The following is a 16,256-nucleotide window of genomic DNA, read 5'->3' as shown; positions in this document are numbered from 1 at the left end:
AAAAATGACCACCCACCGCCAAAAGAAGCAATTTATTAAATGTTTTTAACACCAATTTATTGATTCTATCTGTTTAAAAAAAATCATGAAAATTTACTGGTCCTAAAGGTGATGAAAAACATTGTTGAAATATTGCCTTACATACTTAATTCATCAATAAAAATCACATGTCCTTATACAAGAGCTTTTCAAATCCATTTATTCACAGTCTAAAGAAAAAGGAAATTTCAAGCATATTAGAGTCCATCCTACCTCACATTCCTCAGCAAAATCTGCCAGCATTTGCTTTGTATTCCATACAGTGGGGAATGATTCCTTCTTAGGATGACGATAGTTACGATTGAGATCACGACCAGCCAGAGAGCATCGATAATTACCAACAATTACACCATCAGGATTCAGCATAGGGATGATCTTAAAGATGTAACACTTTCTCAGCTCCTGTAGTGATCATACCAGTTAACATGTATGGTATAATTGCATCTTAAGTTGAAAAGGCAAGTCGCTAGTGTCCTCTGGCCAAATAACAGTTTTTTACAGATAATACTTTGAATCTTGAATCTCATTGAGCAATTACAAAAGTTGGTGGAACATGAGAACAGAGATATGGCCGACAATGCAAGGTCAAATGATAACATTGGTAAATATTCATCCTACTGAAGAAAAAAAAGAAATTTAGTAAAGAATATTTTCTAATTCCTATCATGAAATCACTTCAGCTACTCATATATGACCCCACAAAAATTAGAATAAAAATTTACCATGGTATACAAAAGTACAGCTTTTAACACAAAGCAGGATACTTCTGTCATACTTAACACCTGATAGCCCTGGTTCCCTAAATTTTGGATAGACACCCTGAATGTCCCTTGTCAATTGATACTTCGAATGGATAACCATGAATTCAATGTAAAATATATTATTAAAAACTTAGGAACATGACATGTAACAAATCAAATCAAGAAGACAAAGAATAAAAAGTGAAATAAACAGAAGTACAGGAAAGATTATTTTCTGAATAAGAAAATAAAACAAGGAAGAGAGGTAAGAAACGTGAACACGTAAACTGACAAAGTAAGACATTACCTTGGCAACAGGATCTGAGCTAGTGATGAAGTCTAGAAGTCCTCTCATCATCCAGCTAGCATTGGTTTCACCAGGATGTACCCTAGCTGTTACAACAATACCCTTCTTAGGACGGTGTTCTAAACAAAGCATACAAGAGTGTAAAAGGGGGTTGTGATGAGAATAATATGCGAATAAGGGTTTTAGAGTCAATGTACAGATTTTTCTTTTGCTGCTGTACAATGCAATTTTTGAAAAGAGCAAATATTATAGAAATCCTTGTAAATGTTACTTTGTAAAAAAATATTGGATAAGCAATACAAAACAGCAATATGGAGCATTATATTTCATAAAGATAGCTCGTGACAAGGAGTTTTCTATCCCTTAAGACTGCACTCTCCTCATTATTCATGCTCAGTAAGACTTGTTTCCCTAAATCAGACACGCATCATGGACAAGAAATCTTAAGTTTTCCAATATAACATTACAAGAAATAAACTACATGTACCAATCGTTAGATCCTGTACATCGATGCAATAATCTTGAACAATAAAAGATGTTGACATAGGTTAAACATAAATGATAAAAAGTAAACCTCACCACTGAAGTTTGATACAGTGAGAAGGAAGCAACTGTTTCCAGCCCTGCTTTCACAGAGAACATCTCTTCTCATTGTCTTGCGTCTCTCTGGCTGAGCCATCAGATCATCTAAATGCTGACACAGATCAGTGAAGGTGAACGGATAGCAATGAGCAAGGTAACAGGTGTCATCTTCATGCTTGAACTCCTGTGATGGAACAAAACATTGAATATATTTCTTTTATATGTAGTACAGCATCTTTCAAAATATGTTGTATGTTTATCATAGGCAATCTGATGGTACTTCAAAGAATGACTGTTTCGTGAAAAAATGCCCCCCCCCCCTGCAAAAAAGGAAATGAAATGATTGCATAAAAAGAGTGGATTTAAAAATCTAATCAATAGTGGACATCTGCTTTCAAAAGCCAATAATAATCATCAAGAAAACAAATATAATTAAAATACTAAACTGGAAAAAAATAAATATAATACAGGATTAATTCTTTTAGGTCTGGACCCCTCACTTACATGGATTGCACTTTACAACAAGTTCCATGATCTACATTAAAGTAAACCCTTCATCTCTATCTAATATCATCTGAAGAACAAGACAACACAAATACAACAATATACACTTCCTTACCATTTGCCATTCCAGAACGTAATATGTAATTTCAGGGTGCAGAAGTCCATTTTTGTTGAAGCCGTAACTCCTAGAATAAGAGATATGATGACCAGCCCTGACCCAGCCTTGACCACTAGCCTCTGCTTCCTTCTCTGAATATATCAATGGTCTCATACCTGTATGGTGGTGTCAAAAGAAAGGATATCGGGCTAGGAGGGTTCCAAATGATTTAATGATTTTTTTTTTTAAGCTTTGGCAAAGTAAAAAAAAATTGGAACTGGAACTTTAGGGACACTACAATCTATACATCTATATACATGCAAACACTCAACATTATAAAGAAATCTTATTCAGCATTCATGAGTAATAGTAATTGTTTGAGTTAACTTTCAAGTTTAGCAATTACCATATACATAAATGGAAAATTTTGGAATAGAGAAATTAGAAATAAAAATATTGTAAAAAACATCAGTTTATAGGGAATCATGCCTTATTTAATAAAGAGAAAGAAAAGCTAGATCTGGGTACACGCTACTTTGTAAGAAATCATATGAAAGGGAGAAATTTTCTTGGAAAAAAGTGCTGCTCATGAGGGAAAAAAAAGAGACAATTCGAAGCACCTGAAAGAAATACCACTTAATTTTCTGCAAGTAATAAACAAATCTCATGATTAGTACAGTAATAAACTGTAAATTACCCCACCCCCCTCCAAAAAAGGTTTAGACAATAGTGTTTTCAAACTGACCATGATTATAAAGGCTGTCTTTCTTGAGTAGATTGATGATGTTGAACTTGTAAGTGACCCCTGGACGCATCTTTTGAACCCGGAAGTAATACCACTGAGTGTGACGGCTAGTGTAAAGGTCAGTCTTCAGAACAAGGTCATACTCAAACTGACCACTGCAACAAGAAAAAAACAAACGCCAAAATGAGGTTGTACCAGTACATGAAGATGTGATACACTGTACCAATCGGAAATTTAGCATAAAATAAAATAATACGATTAATGGCAACAAGAAAGATGGGTAAAAAAAGAGAGAAAAAAAATAATGCTGATGCTATTACATGTAGTTTTTATATAATTTTTTGTCCACCAAAAATCATAGGAAAATCCTGGCAAAGGAGAAGAATAAAAAAGGTGTATTCCTAACTTACATTCTTCTGGCTTGTCTGAGATTGCCACTTTCAAACCGTGATTCAAAAACTAAGCTTGGACAGCACCCCTCTGGTATGGTGTGTGGAATGGTCCCTTTGGATGTCCTTTCAGAGTCAAAGACATTCTGAGTGCCTTCCCATGGCCTATACCATTTAGTCTTCTGGGTATGAATAGTCCTTCCATCCTGAGGAACTGGAGAAAACAAAAAGGACAATATAAAATCCATAAAATTGAAAGAAAAGGATATTAGCACACTTCTTCAATATTTCCTATTTAATGAATAAATCCAAAATAGATTTTTAAAGAAAATTCAAATGAAATTACACAATAATTATACATTGAAAGTGCATTAAATCTTACAGTGATACTGAAATTTTCATAATCACCATGTCAACCTCATATATTACAATTATTCAATGAAATGAATTATAAGTACTTGTACTGATATTCAAAATAAAAACAAAGCAAAATTGATCACAGTGAAGAATACTGAATTAGTGGATAAAGTTGCATGCATGTACCAATACCTAATAAAATCAAACCAAGGACAAACAAAACCAAAGAAAACAAAGCAAAAAACAAAAAAACAAAAAACAAAAACAAAGCAGAACAGAACAACACAAAAGAGATCAAAATAGGACAGTACATAACAGGACAGGACAAAACAAAACAAAACAAACACAAAATGGGGAAAAACTGACCAGGACAAAAATTTATTTAAAAAAACAGTAATAGACAAAACAAAACAGAACAAGAACAATACGAATCAAATTAAAAAAAATAGACCAATGATGTAGGACAAAACTGATAGTTGATACAGCAATTGTCATGTTGCGTTGATTGGATACTTACCATACTGCCATAGAGGCTCAGGTTCCTTTGGAACAGTGAAGATGTGTTCAGGAGTGGGTAGAAGCTCACCTAGGAAATAGATAGGCCAGTGAGGGCCATGGACCCAGAACCTATGGGTATCATAAGCTGTGTAAGTATGCTCACCATAGTAATCCTCACGGAATGGGGGCTTGGAGGGTGGAGCTGACAGAGGGGGTGGAGATTTAAGTGGAGGGAGGAAGCGGTAGTATGGGAATCGAGATGGTGAGACAGTGCCATTGCGGGTGTAAGGAGACTCTGAAGATGATTTCATTGTCATGACTGTAGGACAATGCTCAAAGGATTCTGAGTTCTAAACATGATGTTGGTATTGGTCTCTTGACTAATGTTTGTTAGCAACATTGTCATTCAAAACTTCATGAACAGGATATTGTAGAGAGGTGTTAAGTTCTTGGCTTAATTCCATCATGAAATTTTACGCAAATGACAGCTACATGTGCGTGTACTTCTCTATCTTTATAACTGACAATTTCCTGAATTCCACAATATGCTGATTGTCCTTGATTTGACTTGGTGTGGGTTATCTTACCCCAGTAGAGTGTACCTTGGGAGAACACAGGACACCTCTTCTACCGTAAATGCATATTCATCAATGGATGGAAGCAAAGGTCTCGTACCTGCTGGAGCAATTGTATTCTATTGAAGGTGAGAATGTGAATACAGACCCTTTTTAGAACTGAATTATTTGAGAGAAGTGAACAAACTATGACGAAAATATCAGTATCAAGTCAAGCACTTGAGTAGTTTCCAAACCAATCGCTGATGCACATCTGACCCGGTCGTACAACATACATAGATGTTCTTCATTACAGGCCAAGACACATCCATCCAACAGGAATCAACAATAAAAACCAATGTCATTATTGATTAACTGTGCTTCCACAATGACATGGTGTTACATGGCAGTTCCTTGTGGCTGACTATAAATTCCTTGATACAAAAGGCAGGCTCCCAAGTGGTCATGAATGTAAAATTATCTGTTATCAGATCCTACTGAGATCGATGGTTCAATGTCTGCTCTGCAGAACACATTGATCAGATTTCCAATTCCAAACTTGAGACAGAATGAAAAAAAGAAAGAATTAGATTGTCTGGAAGATATAGATTTGTTACAGTTGAACTTTGAGTACACCTGTTTGCTCTAGTTCAAATAAAGAAGCACATATCAGATTTGTAACAGATAGCTTCTATGTTTAATGATCACTTGTGTTCATGAAATATGAATACATGAACTATTAACTAATAACCAATGTGAATGGCATTTTGGATGAAACAGTAGTATTTACTGTACTTTAAAAAAGATTTAGCAAAATCATTGATCTTTATAATACAAATGATGCGTATGAAATACATAGACTTTAAGTTTCCGAGAGTTTCAATTTGGAAATGACATTCCAACATGTTAGGGGTTTAAAAAAAATAAAAACAGAAAGTTTATTAGAATAAATAAACCCAGTGCTTTTCTTTCCATGTAAATGAACAAGGGTGTCGAAAAGTGCATCATTTCCTAACTCAATTTCACTTCCACAATAACTCACTGACATGATTCTACATTTCTATGGCTTTCTGTGTGTTTTTTCAACTTTATATTGCAGCTGAGATCATCAGTCCTTAACTTAATTCTGCAGTGGAAATACCTACTGATATTCATAGCAAATATTTCACATTTGTACCGAGTGTAATTACAGGAACGTGCACAAAAACCTCCAGAGATGAAATAGAACTACTTGTACAACATATTTGTTCTCTTTCTTTTCATCTCATCTCTGTTTGTGCATTCTCTTAATACAGCATATTGGCAGTCTTGTAAATGTTATTTGCCTACAAGATTATCAAGTACCCACTAAATAGGTCTAAACTGAGAAGCCTGATGTACTACTAAGGTTGCTATTTGGTCAAATATGTCGAAACCTAATGACCAATAGGTGAGTAGCAAGTCAGCATTGGGTCAATAGATATGGGTTCTAGCTGCCATTCATTCATTGATATTTTGAGGCTATTCCCAGGAGGTGCAGGAAAAATCAATATGGGAAGTTGGGAACAGATTGTCACAAGAAAACAAAATTCCCTTTGAAGCATAATGCACAACTTTTGGAAGTAAATTTTGGCAGAGGAAAGGGTATATTTGACAATATTTTGTGTAATGACATTAAATATATAAAAATCCCTACAATTCACTTCAATAGTTGCAAATTTCAGTTCACTTTTATTCACCTAACAACTATAATTAATTAAGAATACAACTTGCATGTTTTTGAAATAACTAACTTGCTTTTGGTGACATGTTTAAAAAAAAAAAGGCTAACATGTGTGAGCAACTGAGCATACTATCCTCATCAAACCACAAGATATTGCAATGGTCAATCTTTTGAAAAAATTTCTTATTTCTTTGACATAAGTCTGAATAAAATTTGAAAAGCGTATCAAAACCCTCAACCAATCAGAATCAAACAAAGTTGCCATGATCTTAGTGACTATATAACTATCAAGAAAATTAACTATAAAGAGAAGGTCCACTTCCCAAGATACTGAAATCTCATCCTTTATTTCACCCTCATTTATTCATTTTTGCATTTTGAAAGCAATGTGATCTTCCTATCAATTGCTCTGTTTAATGCACAGCGTACATGTACATGTAGTTCTCATTGAATTAACCCTTTACTGTCCCAAATCCTATTCATCTAGGCCCATTAGCTTTTCATTGTTATTTTAATTAAAAATTATGTGAAATATGTCATCTTTGTGTATATATATTCTATATTTCTCAGCTTAATTTTAACTAATCAAATGAAAGTCATCTTATTTACGTATTAATTTGAAAACAGTTAAAAAGACTTTATCAATCTAAATGGGTGAATACGGTGAACTCATAATTTAGAGAAAGCTTTGGGCTATTGAAAGAACCTTGATTGTGGTTTGAATGAACAAATTCTTCCCTAAAAAAAGAGATATTGATCTATAGCTCCAAAGAATGATGAGAAGAGAAGCGATTGATTTTATCTTGTGATGAAAGGCAAAATTGACAATCAATGGAAGTTCTTTCAAATAGACTCACTGTATTCTACTCTATACAGAGTTTCCCTCCAGGTATTTATCTCATTGTTTATGGTTTTACACACTTGCATAAAGGTGAATTTGACAAACAAAATTGAGGCAATGATGAGACAAATCTTACGCCTGCAGTGTCACATGTCAAAAACATTTCCTGGAATATACATGTATTATGTACATGTATGTATGTAGGTCATATTCCAAATATAAATTTAGATGCCAAAATGTCCCAGTGTGTTTCTTTCTCATCTATTACAGTACACGTGTACATGCAGGTGGTACTATGATATCAAATCTTAAATGAAAGAAGAATATATTTTGATTTCTTTTAAAGAGATTCCAACCCAAACTATGCCATGATGTAAATCCACTACATATGTACCACCATTTAATTTTCAAAGGAAATTTCAAGTGATCTTGTACCATGTATTAAAAGTCCTTGATATTGAGGACTAAATAATGTTAGACATTTCATCCATTCAAATGTAAAATTCAAGAAAAAACAAACAGGAAAATTTGCAGTTTTTTGAGAAAAAAATTGAACAATAAAATTGTCCTTTGAATGTGATTTTTAAAATTTGAAGTTATTTTGTGCATGTTTGATAAAACATAAATTTTAGGCCTAATCCCTTTCTCTAACAGAAGTATTAATGTGCTTTCTAAAATTATATCAGCATTTTACATCATGAAACAACAGCTTATAAAGGAATTTAATAGTATCATACATGTATATTAAAGCTTCTGGACTACAGCACACTTAACATTTTGGTAATATTCCCAGTAGAATTCACTTAAAAAACAATATACCCTTTCTCAGTTTAAAGAGAAATTCCGGTAGTTGCAGTAAACTCTGATTTCATTAGAAAGTCTGTAAAACCAGGCTTAATTGTCAGTATATCATCGAGGATCTAGATCTGGTACAGTTACATAAACTGAACTTTGTGAAATCTTGAAATCTACGCTGAAAAATGTTCAGACTGAACTTCCCCAACACAGATAAGCGCACGTGGGACAGTGTATAATTATTGCTTTGAGCGTCGGGCCCGACGCTCTACCCGAATCCTGTGCTTATTTGCTGATTTCTCAGCAATTACACAATTTCTTCCAGAATCCTTTGGCACATGCGTTTTATTTATACAAACAGACACTTTGGTGGTCATTTCATTGGATTCTGTACGAACTCATTTTGATATCGTTTCCAAAACTAGCATTTACCTTTAATACCACAGATGCAAATCTACATAAACAAACCAATTTCTAACACAATAAATATGTACTTGTCAGTCCTCATCCAGGCTTCACAGGTTAATAACTTTTATGAGTAGGTTAATATTCTCAGAGCCACAAAATAAACCTGCAAAATGTGTTCACTATTAAAGAGAGGAAAGTGTTGTTTTCAAAGAACAGATCCAGGCATCAAAAGATGAGCTCAGCGAGTCCTACATGACTCCATATCAAGGGGATTTGTCCAGGATAATTCCTTGTCCACACAACAATCTATAGAATCTAAATAATGGCATTACCCAGCAGCCATCATCAAAATGAACTTCTTAATCCAGTCCTGCCCTTTATGGGTGATTAATACCAGCAAACCCCTCTCCAAATCATCTGTGATCTGCTTCATGGTAAGAGGAACATCAATGAACGAAGTCCTATCTACTGAGTGAGCACACCTTGACAATAGCGGACCTACCTCAACTGGGCTTTGAGACAACCAGGCACTTCTTGTGAATAGGGCTATTCTTTTATATGAGGTACATGTAATATAGGGTTTCATCTAGGTACTGTCAAGAGTATGTATGGTAGTTTTCTCTCAGGATAGAAAACAGAGTGACAGTCAAGGAACCAGTCAAAGTATCAAACATTATTAGACAGGTTACAGTATCTATTGTATTATCTGTCTCTAAAAAATAAAGATATTTACAGTGTATTGGGGGTAATTTAGCTACAAGACTATAATCAAATTCATGTCAACTACGTGTATGGTATATGTGCATCAAGATTTATGTGGTTTAAAAAATGTGATAACATAAGCCTATATTTGATTTAGGCCTAGAAAATACACATGGTCGTGTACTCTTTTCATGTGCTCTCCTTGATCATATGTCAATTCAAACTTTTCCAAGTGTCTGAAAAATCCTTCTATTGAAGTTGATTAAAAAACCCCAAATGAACCAATCTATGAATAACTAAACCAATCATTGAATAATAAGTTATAAATGAAAGATTATCACTAAATATAAATTTCCAAAGATACATAACCTTTCTTTAACATAATTTTTCATCATTCCATTTATGAAAAAAAAAACCACTTCCTCCTATTACTAAAGAGAACAACAGAATCTCACTGAAGCTTTCAGTGAAAAGGCTCTGAGAAAAATGTGTTGTGTTAAACCTCTTTCAAAGGGGGGGGGGGAGGGAAACCTTAAAAATGGCATGTTTGCCTCAGATGGATTCTTACACTTTTTGTTAATGTGATATGGCACCATTTCAATGCTTGTTATCTCTGCTCATCTCATGGTATAATATGGAAGGCTTCTGGTCATTAGGAAACTCAAAAGATCCCTAAGCAATTGAACATTCTCTGACATTAAATTCACATTACAATTCAATCACAGAACAAATAACAGTAACACAGTGAAATATCCATTTACTCACATAATTTACATTTCCAGCATATTTGTATGAGATGTTTTTTTACAACACAAAAATTGCAAGAAGTTTGCAGGATGTATCAACATAAAGGGGCAGATCCAGGATTCACCAGGAGATGCACTTTAAAAACAACAATTATTATCGACAAAAAAAAGGTATAAACATTACTCATCGAAAGTGTTCCCCTGGACAATTTTGACCAGCAAAAGAGGGGCTAATTTCAAACGGCAAAAGCCCACTCCCTCACCCCCCCCCCCCCCCCCGATCAGCACCAATGAACAGGCTATGTATGATATTCTTACTGCAAATGTCTGCTATTCCATTTCCTTATAAAAGCTATCAACAGCATTTATTGATCTCAGTTGGGTATTTAATCAGTTTTTTTTTAAGCCTCAGTATTAAATCCATGCATGATTGGAGGTTTGGGTACATTAAACTTTATCAGTAAAACAATGCTTAAAATAACATCTTATTAAAAAAATCCATGGAGTGCATGGGTGTACATATTGGAAGAATGAATAAAAATGAGCAAGTAAACCTTTGGTTCATTATTTTTCATATGGAAAAAATGTGCAGGCATTACATAGGCATACAGTACATTGAAAACATAAATCTTGCAAACACTACTCCAAAGCTTATTTGTCCAGAAGCTTTGCACTGGTCAACTATACAGCATAAGCATATTGTACTAATAGCCATAAACAACAAGGAGACTGCTACTTCAAGCTGTAATATCTCCATTAACACGAAGGTGTCAAAATAAAAAGACCTGACATAAAAACTACAGAAGAAAGTCAGGATGCTACAGTATACGTTTCTCCTTTTATTGAATATTGAGAGTTTTAAGAAGCAGGCTTGACAAGGACATTTTCTAGTAAACATTAAGTTTGCCATTTTGCCTTTCAAACATTTAAAGAATTGTTCTCAAATACAGAACATTCAAAATTTTTTGCATGAATTATTTGTTTTTAAACATAATTTTAAAACAGAGTCAAGTTCAGCTACTCATGAGCAATATTTTTGTTTGAAACATTCAAAGACTACAGATTGCAGAAACATTCTTTCTTTCACACTAAGACAAATTATTTAGGCCTAGTATGCCCAACTCATTATTTTTTGGGGAAAGATGCTCATTAGGTGGTTTCAGACCGCCTCGAAGTTCGCCAGTTCCAGGTATTCTCTGATCGGGAAATTTACCCCGATCAGAAAATACCAGGTATTTTGGCGGTGTGAAAGCAAACTACGCGTAATATCCCCGAAAGAAAATACCCGATAAATAGTAGGTACTTGGCGAAATTACGAGAACTTTCGCGGGGATTTTTCCAAGGTCGTGGGTATTTTGGCGGTCTGAAAGCAAATTACGGGAACTTTTAGCCCAGCGTGTCGTTGGGTGCGGCGCCGTGCATGGGTTGCTGCTGGGCTAGTGATTTTGAATTTCGCGCCTTGCTGCTTATCAGACCATACTGCGCATGCTCGTAACTTCAGGAACTTATCCCGAAGGGTATGTTTCAGGGCGGTGTGAATGCAGGAATAATTAATGGGTATTTTTCAGCCTAAAAAAGTTCTCGTAATTTAACGGGGATTCTTGTGATCGAGGCGGTTTGAAACCACCTATTGCTGCAGCTGCTACTGCTGGTGTTTTGAAAATTCACACATCAATTCTGGTGGTTGGCTTTCAATCTAACAAAACTTGGATGTATGAAGCTGCCCTCTATTGGTCAAATGCCATAAATGTTTGTCTTTTGAAAAATCACTCATTCTTTTCATTTCATCTTGCTTGGGCTAAATGATGAATACTGTTCTCATAGATAGTTGACAGCCTTGCAAATTCAATTCCTACATGTATGTTGATATTGAATCAGCTAGTTTCAAGATGATTATCCTTTTTATCAATCAACCACAAATGTAATCGTGCTGTCAAAAATCAATGATGTGTCAAAATCACACTTGGAAGTCTATTGTGGTTATACATGATTGACTATAGTTCTTGGTCTCACTCAGAAAGTACATACATGTAATAATAATCTTTTATATAGCCCTTAAAACATCACAACGACGTGTCTAAGCGCTTTACAGATATATTGAGCACTTTTAGAAACGCACGTCGACATAGACAACTGGTACGAGATTACGTCATTTTTTTGCGTTCCATATGCCTCAGGTACTCACACACCTCCACTATCAGAATCGAGAACCTCGCCACATCCATTTTGCTGTTCTCCTAAATCATAGTCGACGTGCACGTGAGTGATGTCATTTCAACCGCTCAAGCTCAGCATGAAGATCAACCTTTCCCTTTTAAAACACAGTTTTCAGTGACTTTTTCACAAAATAAAGTTGTATGATGCATTATGTTTATCATATATGAAATTGCTTTCTGATCTCCAAAATATATATCAATATATATCCTGATTCGCGTAAAAAGGAATCAAAGCCCGGCGATGGTACGACAGATCTTCCGGGTCGGGCAGCGTGTCATGACCTGCTGGTTATCGCGCTGTTTCACGTGGACGTACATACATGTACAAGTTGAGTGAAATCTAAAGTATTCGCATCTGTAGTCAACAAGTGCAGACGACGTTGACTCGAACGATCAGACGACTGCTACGCCGTTCTCGTTCACTGCTCCTAAAAGTCTCTATTATTACCCCGGTCATCGGATTCAATCAGTCATTCCCGCACACAATGTGTGCACATCCTCCACTCCCTGGGGAATATTCCAGTCAGTAGCCGGTGAGGCGCACACAGTACTGAACAAGCTACAATGACTTTCACATCCTACCGGGTACCCATTTATCACCTGGGTCGAGAGTTGCAAAGTGTGGATTAACGCCTTGCCAAAGGACGCCAGACCATGGTGGGATTTGAACACACAACCCTCTGTTTACAAGGGGAGAGTCAGAACCACTACGCAACAGCTCCTCCACTGTACATGTACAGTGGTGCTAAAAAGTTAGTGAACCCCACCAGAAAATGAACATATTTCATGTGTTCAAGTTCTGCCATGTTTTAGATATTTAATTGTGAAGTGAGGGGGTAAAATATTATATTAATTAAAGTTTATTTCTCTGGGCTTGCCGAACATTGTAGTGTTGTTGTCTCCATTCAACACTCAGCCTGAAGGAGTGCATTTTCTACAACTGTATGGCAGAATGCTTCCAAAGGGGCAGCATGAGCAAAATCTCAAAGTATATAACTGATTTTTTTCAGTAATTCTTCTACAGACTCTCCTTGGAAAAAAAAGGACAGGTATTCTCCTAAGCCAAGTTTAATTTAAAAAAACATGTCTAATAATCAAGTCACCACGGAAGAGGACCATGCATTAGAAGCTGGGAAGACATCAGACATGGTAACATGTGCAGATTTTCAAAAACTGTCTAACCAGATTCTACATGTACAACGTTTGGATACATTGGGCTCTCAGATGACTGCTATCAAGAAGGATATTTCGGGAATGCATACAACACTTGCTGATCTACAAGCTGCAGCAGCAGATTCGGCTTCAAGAATAAGCACAATTGAAAATCAGGAAATTCCGAAGCTAAGACAGGAGAAAAATGCTATGGAAGCACAAATTAAGGATTCAATCCTTGCTCTGGAGCTACACAATCCCAAACTCAACCTTCTGCTGTACGGAATCGAAAAGGAGAAAGATGAAAATATTGAAAGGAAAGTAAGAAGCAGTATACAGAAGTTAGGCTTTACCCAGGAGGAAACAAGTAAAATGAAGTTTGTAAACGCCCACAGGCTTCCAAGAAGCCAGATTCAGGGGGAGCAACGCAGAGGTCCGGATCCAATCATCGTTTTGATTTATGAGTATGTTCGATCACGATGCAGTATTGAAAAAATATCAGCTCAAGAAAAATCACCATGCTCAACCAACTTCTGATAGTCCAGTACGGCTTCGAGTTGTCACAGATCTTCCATTACAATTGAAAAAGCGACGGTTTGAGTTGGAAAATCACGTCTATCAATTGAGGAAAAATGAAAATAAATCAACAAGGATCCGTCTAAATGGAATCAAGCTAACCCTAGAGTGTCGATAAAAACGGATCAACATCACCTTGGACAGCACTTGTAAACGCTTGAAAAGAAGTTGGTGAGCAAGCCTCTGTACAATCACATATTTATCATGTTCATTGATTCAATGTAAAACACACAACAAAATATTGTAAAAATGTGAGCACCTTTGAAAGAAAATATTGTATCATGAATATGTAATTTCACTGTAAAATATATTTTTTTTCACAGTGAGTATGGATAAAATTCCATTGGATTGTTCTGATATTCTGAAAATACTAAATATATGGAATAACGATACTATGATTTTCCGAATCCAGGATAGTTTCTAAATGAAAATACAGAATTAATTCAAAACAGTAGGGGAGACCGGGGTTAGTTGGAACATGGGGTAAGTTGAAACATTGTAATTTTCTTTAACGTCTTTAAATAAATTTCTGCAATACTGCCCTCAATTTATTGTCATTATCAACAGCCATCCACCATATTACAGACAACACATGTGCAACAAGCCTGGTGAAGTTAGAAACAAATTTTTGTTTTTTGACCTTCTGAGTAAATTTTTTCTCGTTCAGAAATGTTTGATTATCTCAGAGAAGTTTATAGATCAAGTTGGCCAGTTTGGGGGTATAATAGACACTTATACCAAGCTACAAAATGAGGTTATTATTATGCCATGGTAAAGTCCCTTTTTTGTGCTGTAAGCTTATGAACGTCAAATGGGCCTCCGGGGTTAGTTGGAACAAAATTGAAGGGGCTAGTTGGAACATGTTCCAACTTACCCCAAACACAATTATGAATGAAAACATTGGATATGAGAAAAAAAACAAAGTATTTCACACTCTTCTGAACATGTATTGTATACCATGCTTGTTTTGTTTATCAGTTAGGTCTGAGTGTGCATTTAAGGCCTATTGTAGGCACCTAATGCAATGTTAACCCTTATCAAAATGGGGGGGGGGGTCAATTTGAGCCCCCCTCAAGAAATTTTGTCACTACGCCGTTGCACGAAATTTTTTGACTACACTGCTAGCTGACTTTTTACTTTCAAGTCTTGCGCATCATTTGAGACCAAATTTGCGATGCCTGTGTGCGCGGTTTCAAAATTACGCAACAAATTGTATGTGCATGTTCGGACCCAAAATTGATCAAAAACGTGATTCCATGTACAAGGTCAATGCAAATTGTGTTTTTCAACCAAAAGTCATAAATGTATGATTATTTTTTTACTTTTGCTGGTTCAATTAGATTCATTAATATGCTATTTATGATCGCAAAAGACTCCTGACAAAGTCCATCAGAAAAAACAAAGTTCGAAAAAACAAAAATACAAATAAAAAACAAAAAATACATAAGAAATTATATTTTTTGGTGGATATTTGTTATAAATGTGAAAATTGATACTCTCACCAAAAATTAGCATTCTACTAGCTTAATAAATAGTTAAAGGCAAAAACATACCAAAAAAAATCGGGAAAATTTTACATGCTTATTTGCATAATTAATTATAAAAAAAATATAAACAATCAATTTTTGTCTTAAAAATTTGATGCAGAAGTACATGAAATTGCTGACAGTACACTTAATTGCATGTAAACTCAAACGCACCCAAATATGCAGAATTCTACTACACAGTCTGCTTGCGTGAGTGGCTGTATAATAGAAAACATAAAGTTCAACGAATCCACACTTTAATATTTTAAACTTGAATAAGATAAAGCAAATAGGCTAAAACCATGTAATATTACAGTTCTAAGTAGTTTTAGTATAATTCTTAATTGACCATGCAGTGTTCCAACTTACCCCATACCATGTTCCAACTTACCCCGATATGGGGGTAAGTTGGAACGTTTGCGATGGTCTTGTTCAAGGTGGATTTTTTCAGTAACCATAATAGAGTTAAAAATTTTATTGGGTACATTTGAAGCCCTGAGATATATGCTTCAAGCTGATATATTGATTGTTTCTCGAATAAAATCTATTTGGATTTTACAGCCATTTTTGTCAAAAACGTTCCAACTAACCCCGGTCTCCCCTATAAAGTAAAGAAAAATAAATAAAACAATTAAGTATTAAATTGCTATCACAGATGGGAAACAACTATGATAAATAAGTTTCCACTTTATGTTTGAAATAGCAGATATATAAATTCACTAAATAACAAAATACCAAAAGAAGGTAGAGACTAAGATGAATAGTATTTGCTATAAAAAA

General features: G+C 35.2%; 1 protein-coding gene across 6 annotated transcripts in view; it reads right to left on the bottom strand.

Annotated features, from left to right (window-relative positions):
• Positions 1–9,067, bottom strand: part of LOC129256700 (cytosolic carboxypeptidase 2-like) — a 28,740-nt gene extending 19,673 nt beyond the window's left edge. For 4 of the 6 annotated variants that reach the window (XM_064094848.1, XM_064094852.1, XM_064094864.1 and 1 more), the window contains exons 1-8: positions 8,722–9,067; positions 4,278–5,370; positions 3,425–3,617; positions 3,015–3,169; positions 2,288–2,445; positions 1,666–1,852; positions 1,087–1,205; positions 253–441 (exon numbers count right to left, since the gene is read on the bottom strand). In XM_064094848.1, the coding sequence (XP_063950918.1) occupies positions 253–441; positions 1,087–1,205; positions 1,666–1,852; positions 2,288–2,445; positions 3,015–3,169; positions 3,425–3,617; positions 4,278–4,575 (1,299 nt within the window). In that variant the 5' untranslated portion in view covers positions 4,576–5,370; positions 8,722–9,067. The remainder of the gene's footprint in view (positions 1–252; positions 442–1,086; positions 1,206–1,665; positions 1,853–2,287; positions 2,446–3,014; positions 3,170–3,424; positions 3,618–4,277; positions 5,371–8,721) is intronic. The other 2 variants (XM_064094870.1, XM_064094857.1) reach the window with 2 other exon arrangements.
• Positions 9,068–16,256: the final 7,189 nt, after the last annotated feature.

This window comes from Lytechinus pictus, chromosome 1 (genome assembly GCF_037042905.1).
Source record: "Lytechinus pictus isolate F3 Inbred chromosome 1, Lp3.0, whole genome shotgun sequence".
NCBI classification, from domain to species: domain Eukaryota; kingdom Metazoa; phylum Echinodermata; class Echinoidea; order Temnopleuroida; family Toxopneustidae; genus Lytechinus; species Lytechinus pictus.
This window is presented reverse-complemented; position numbering and strand designations above follow the sequence as displayed.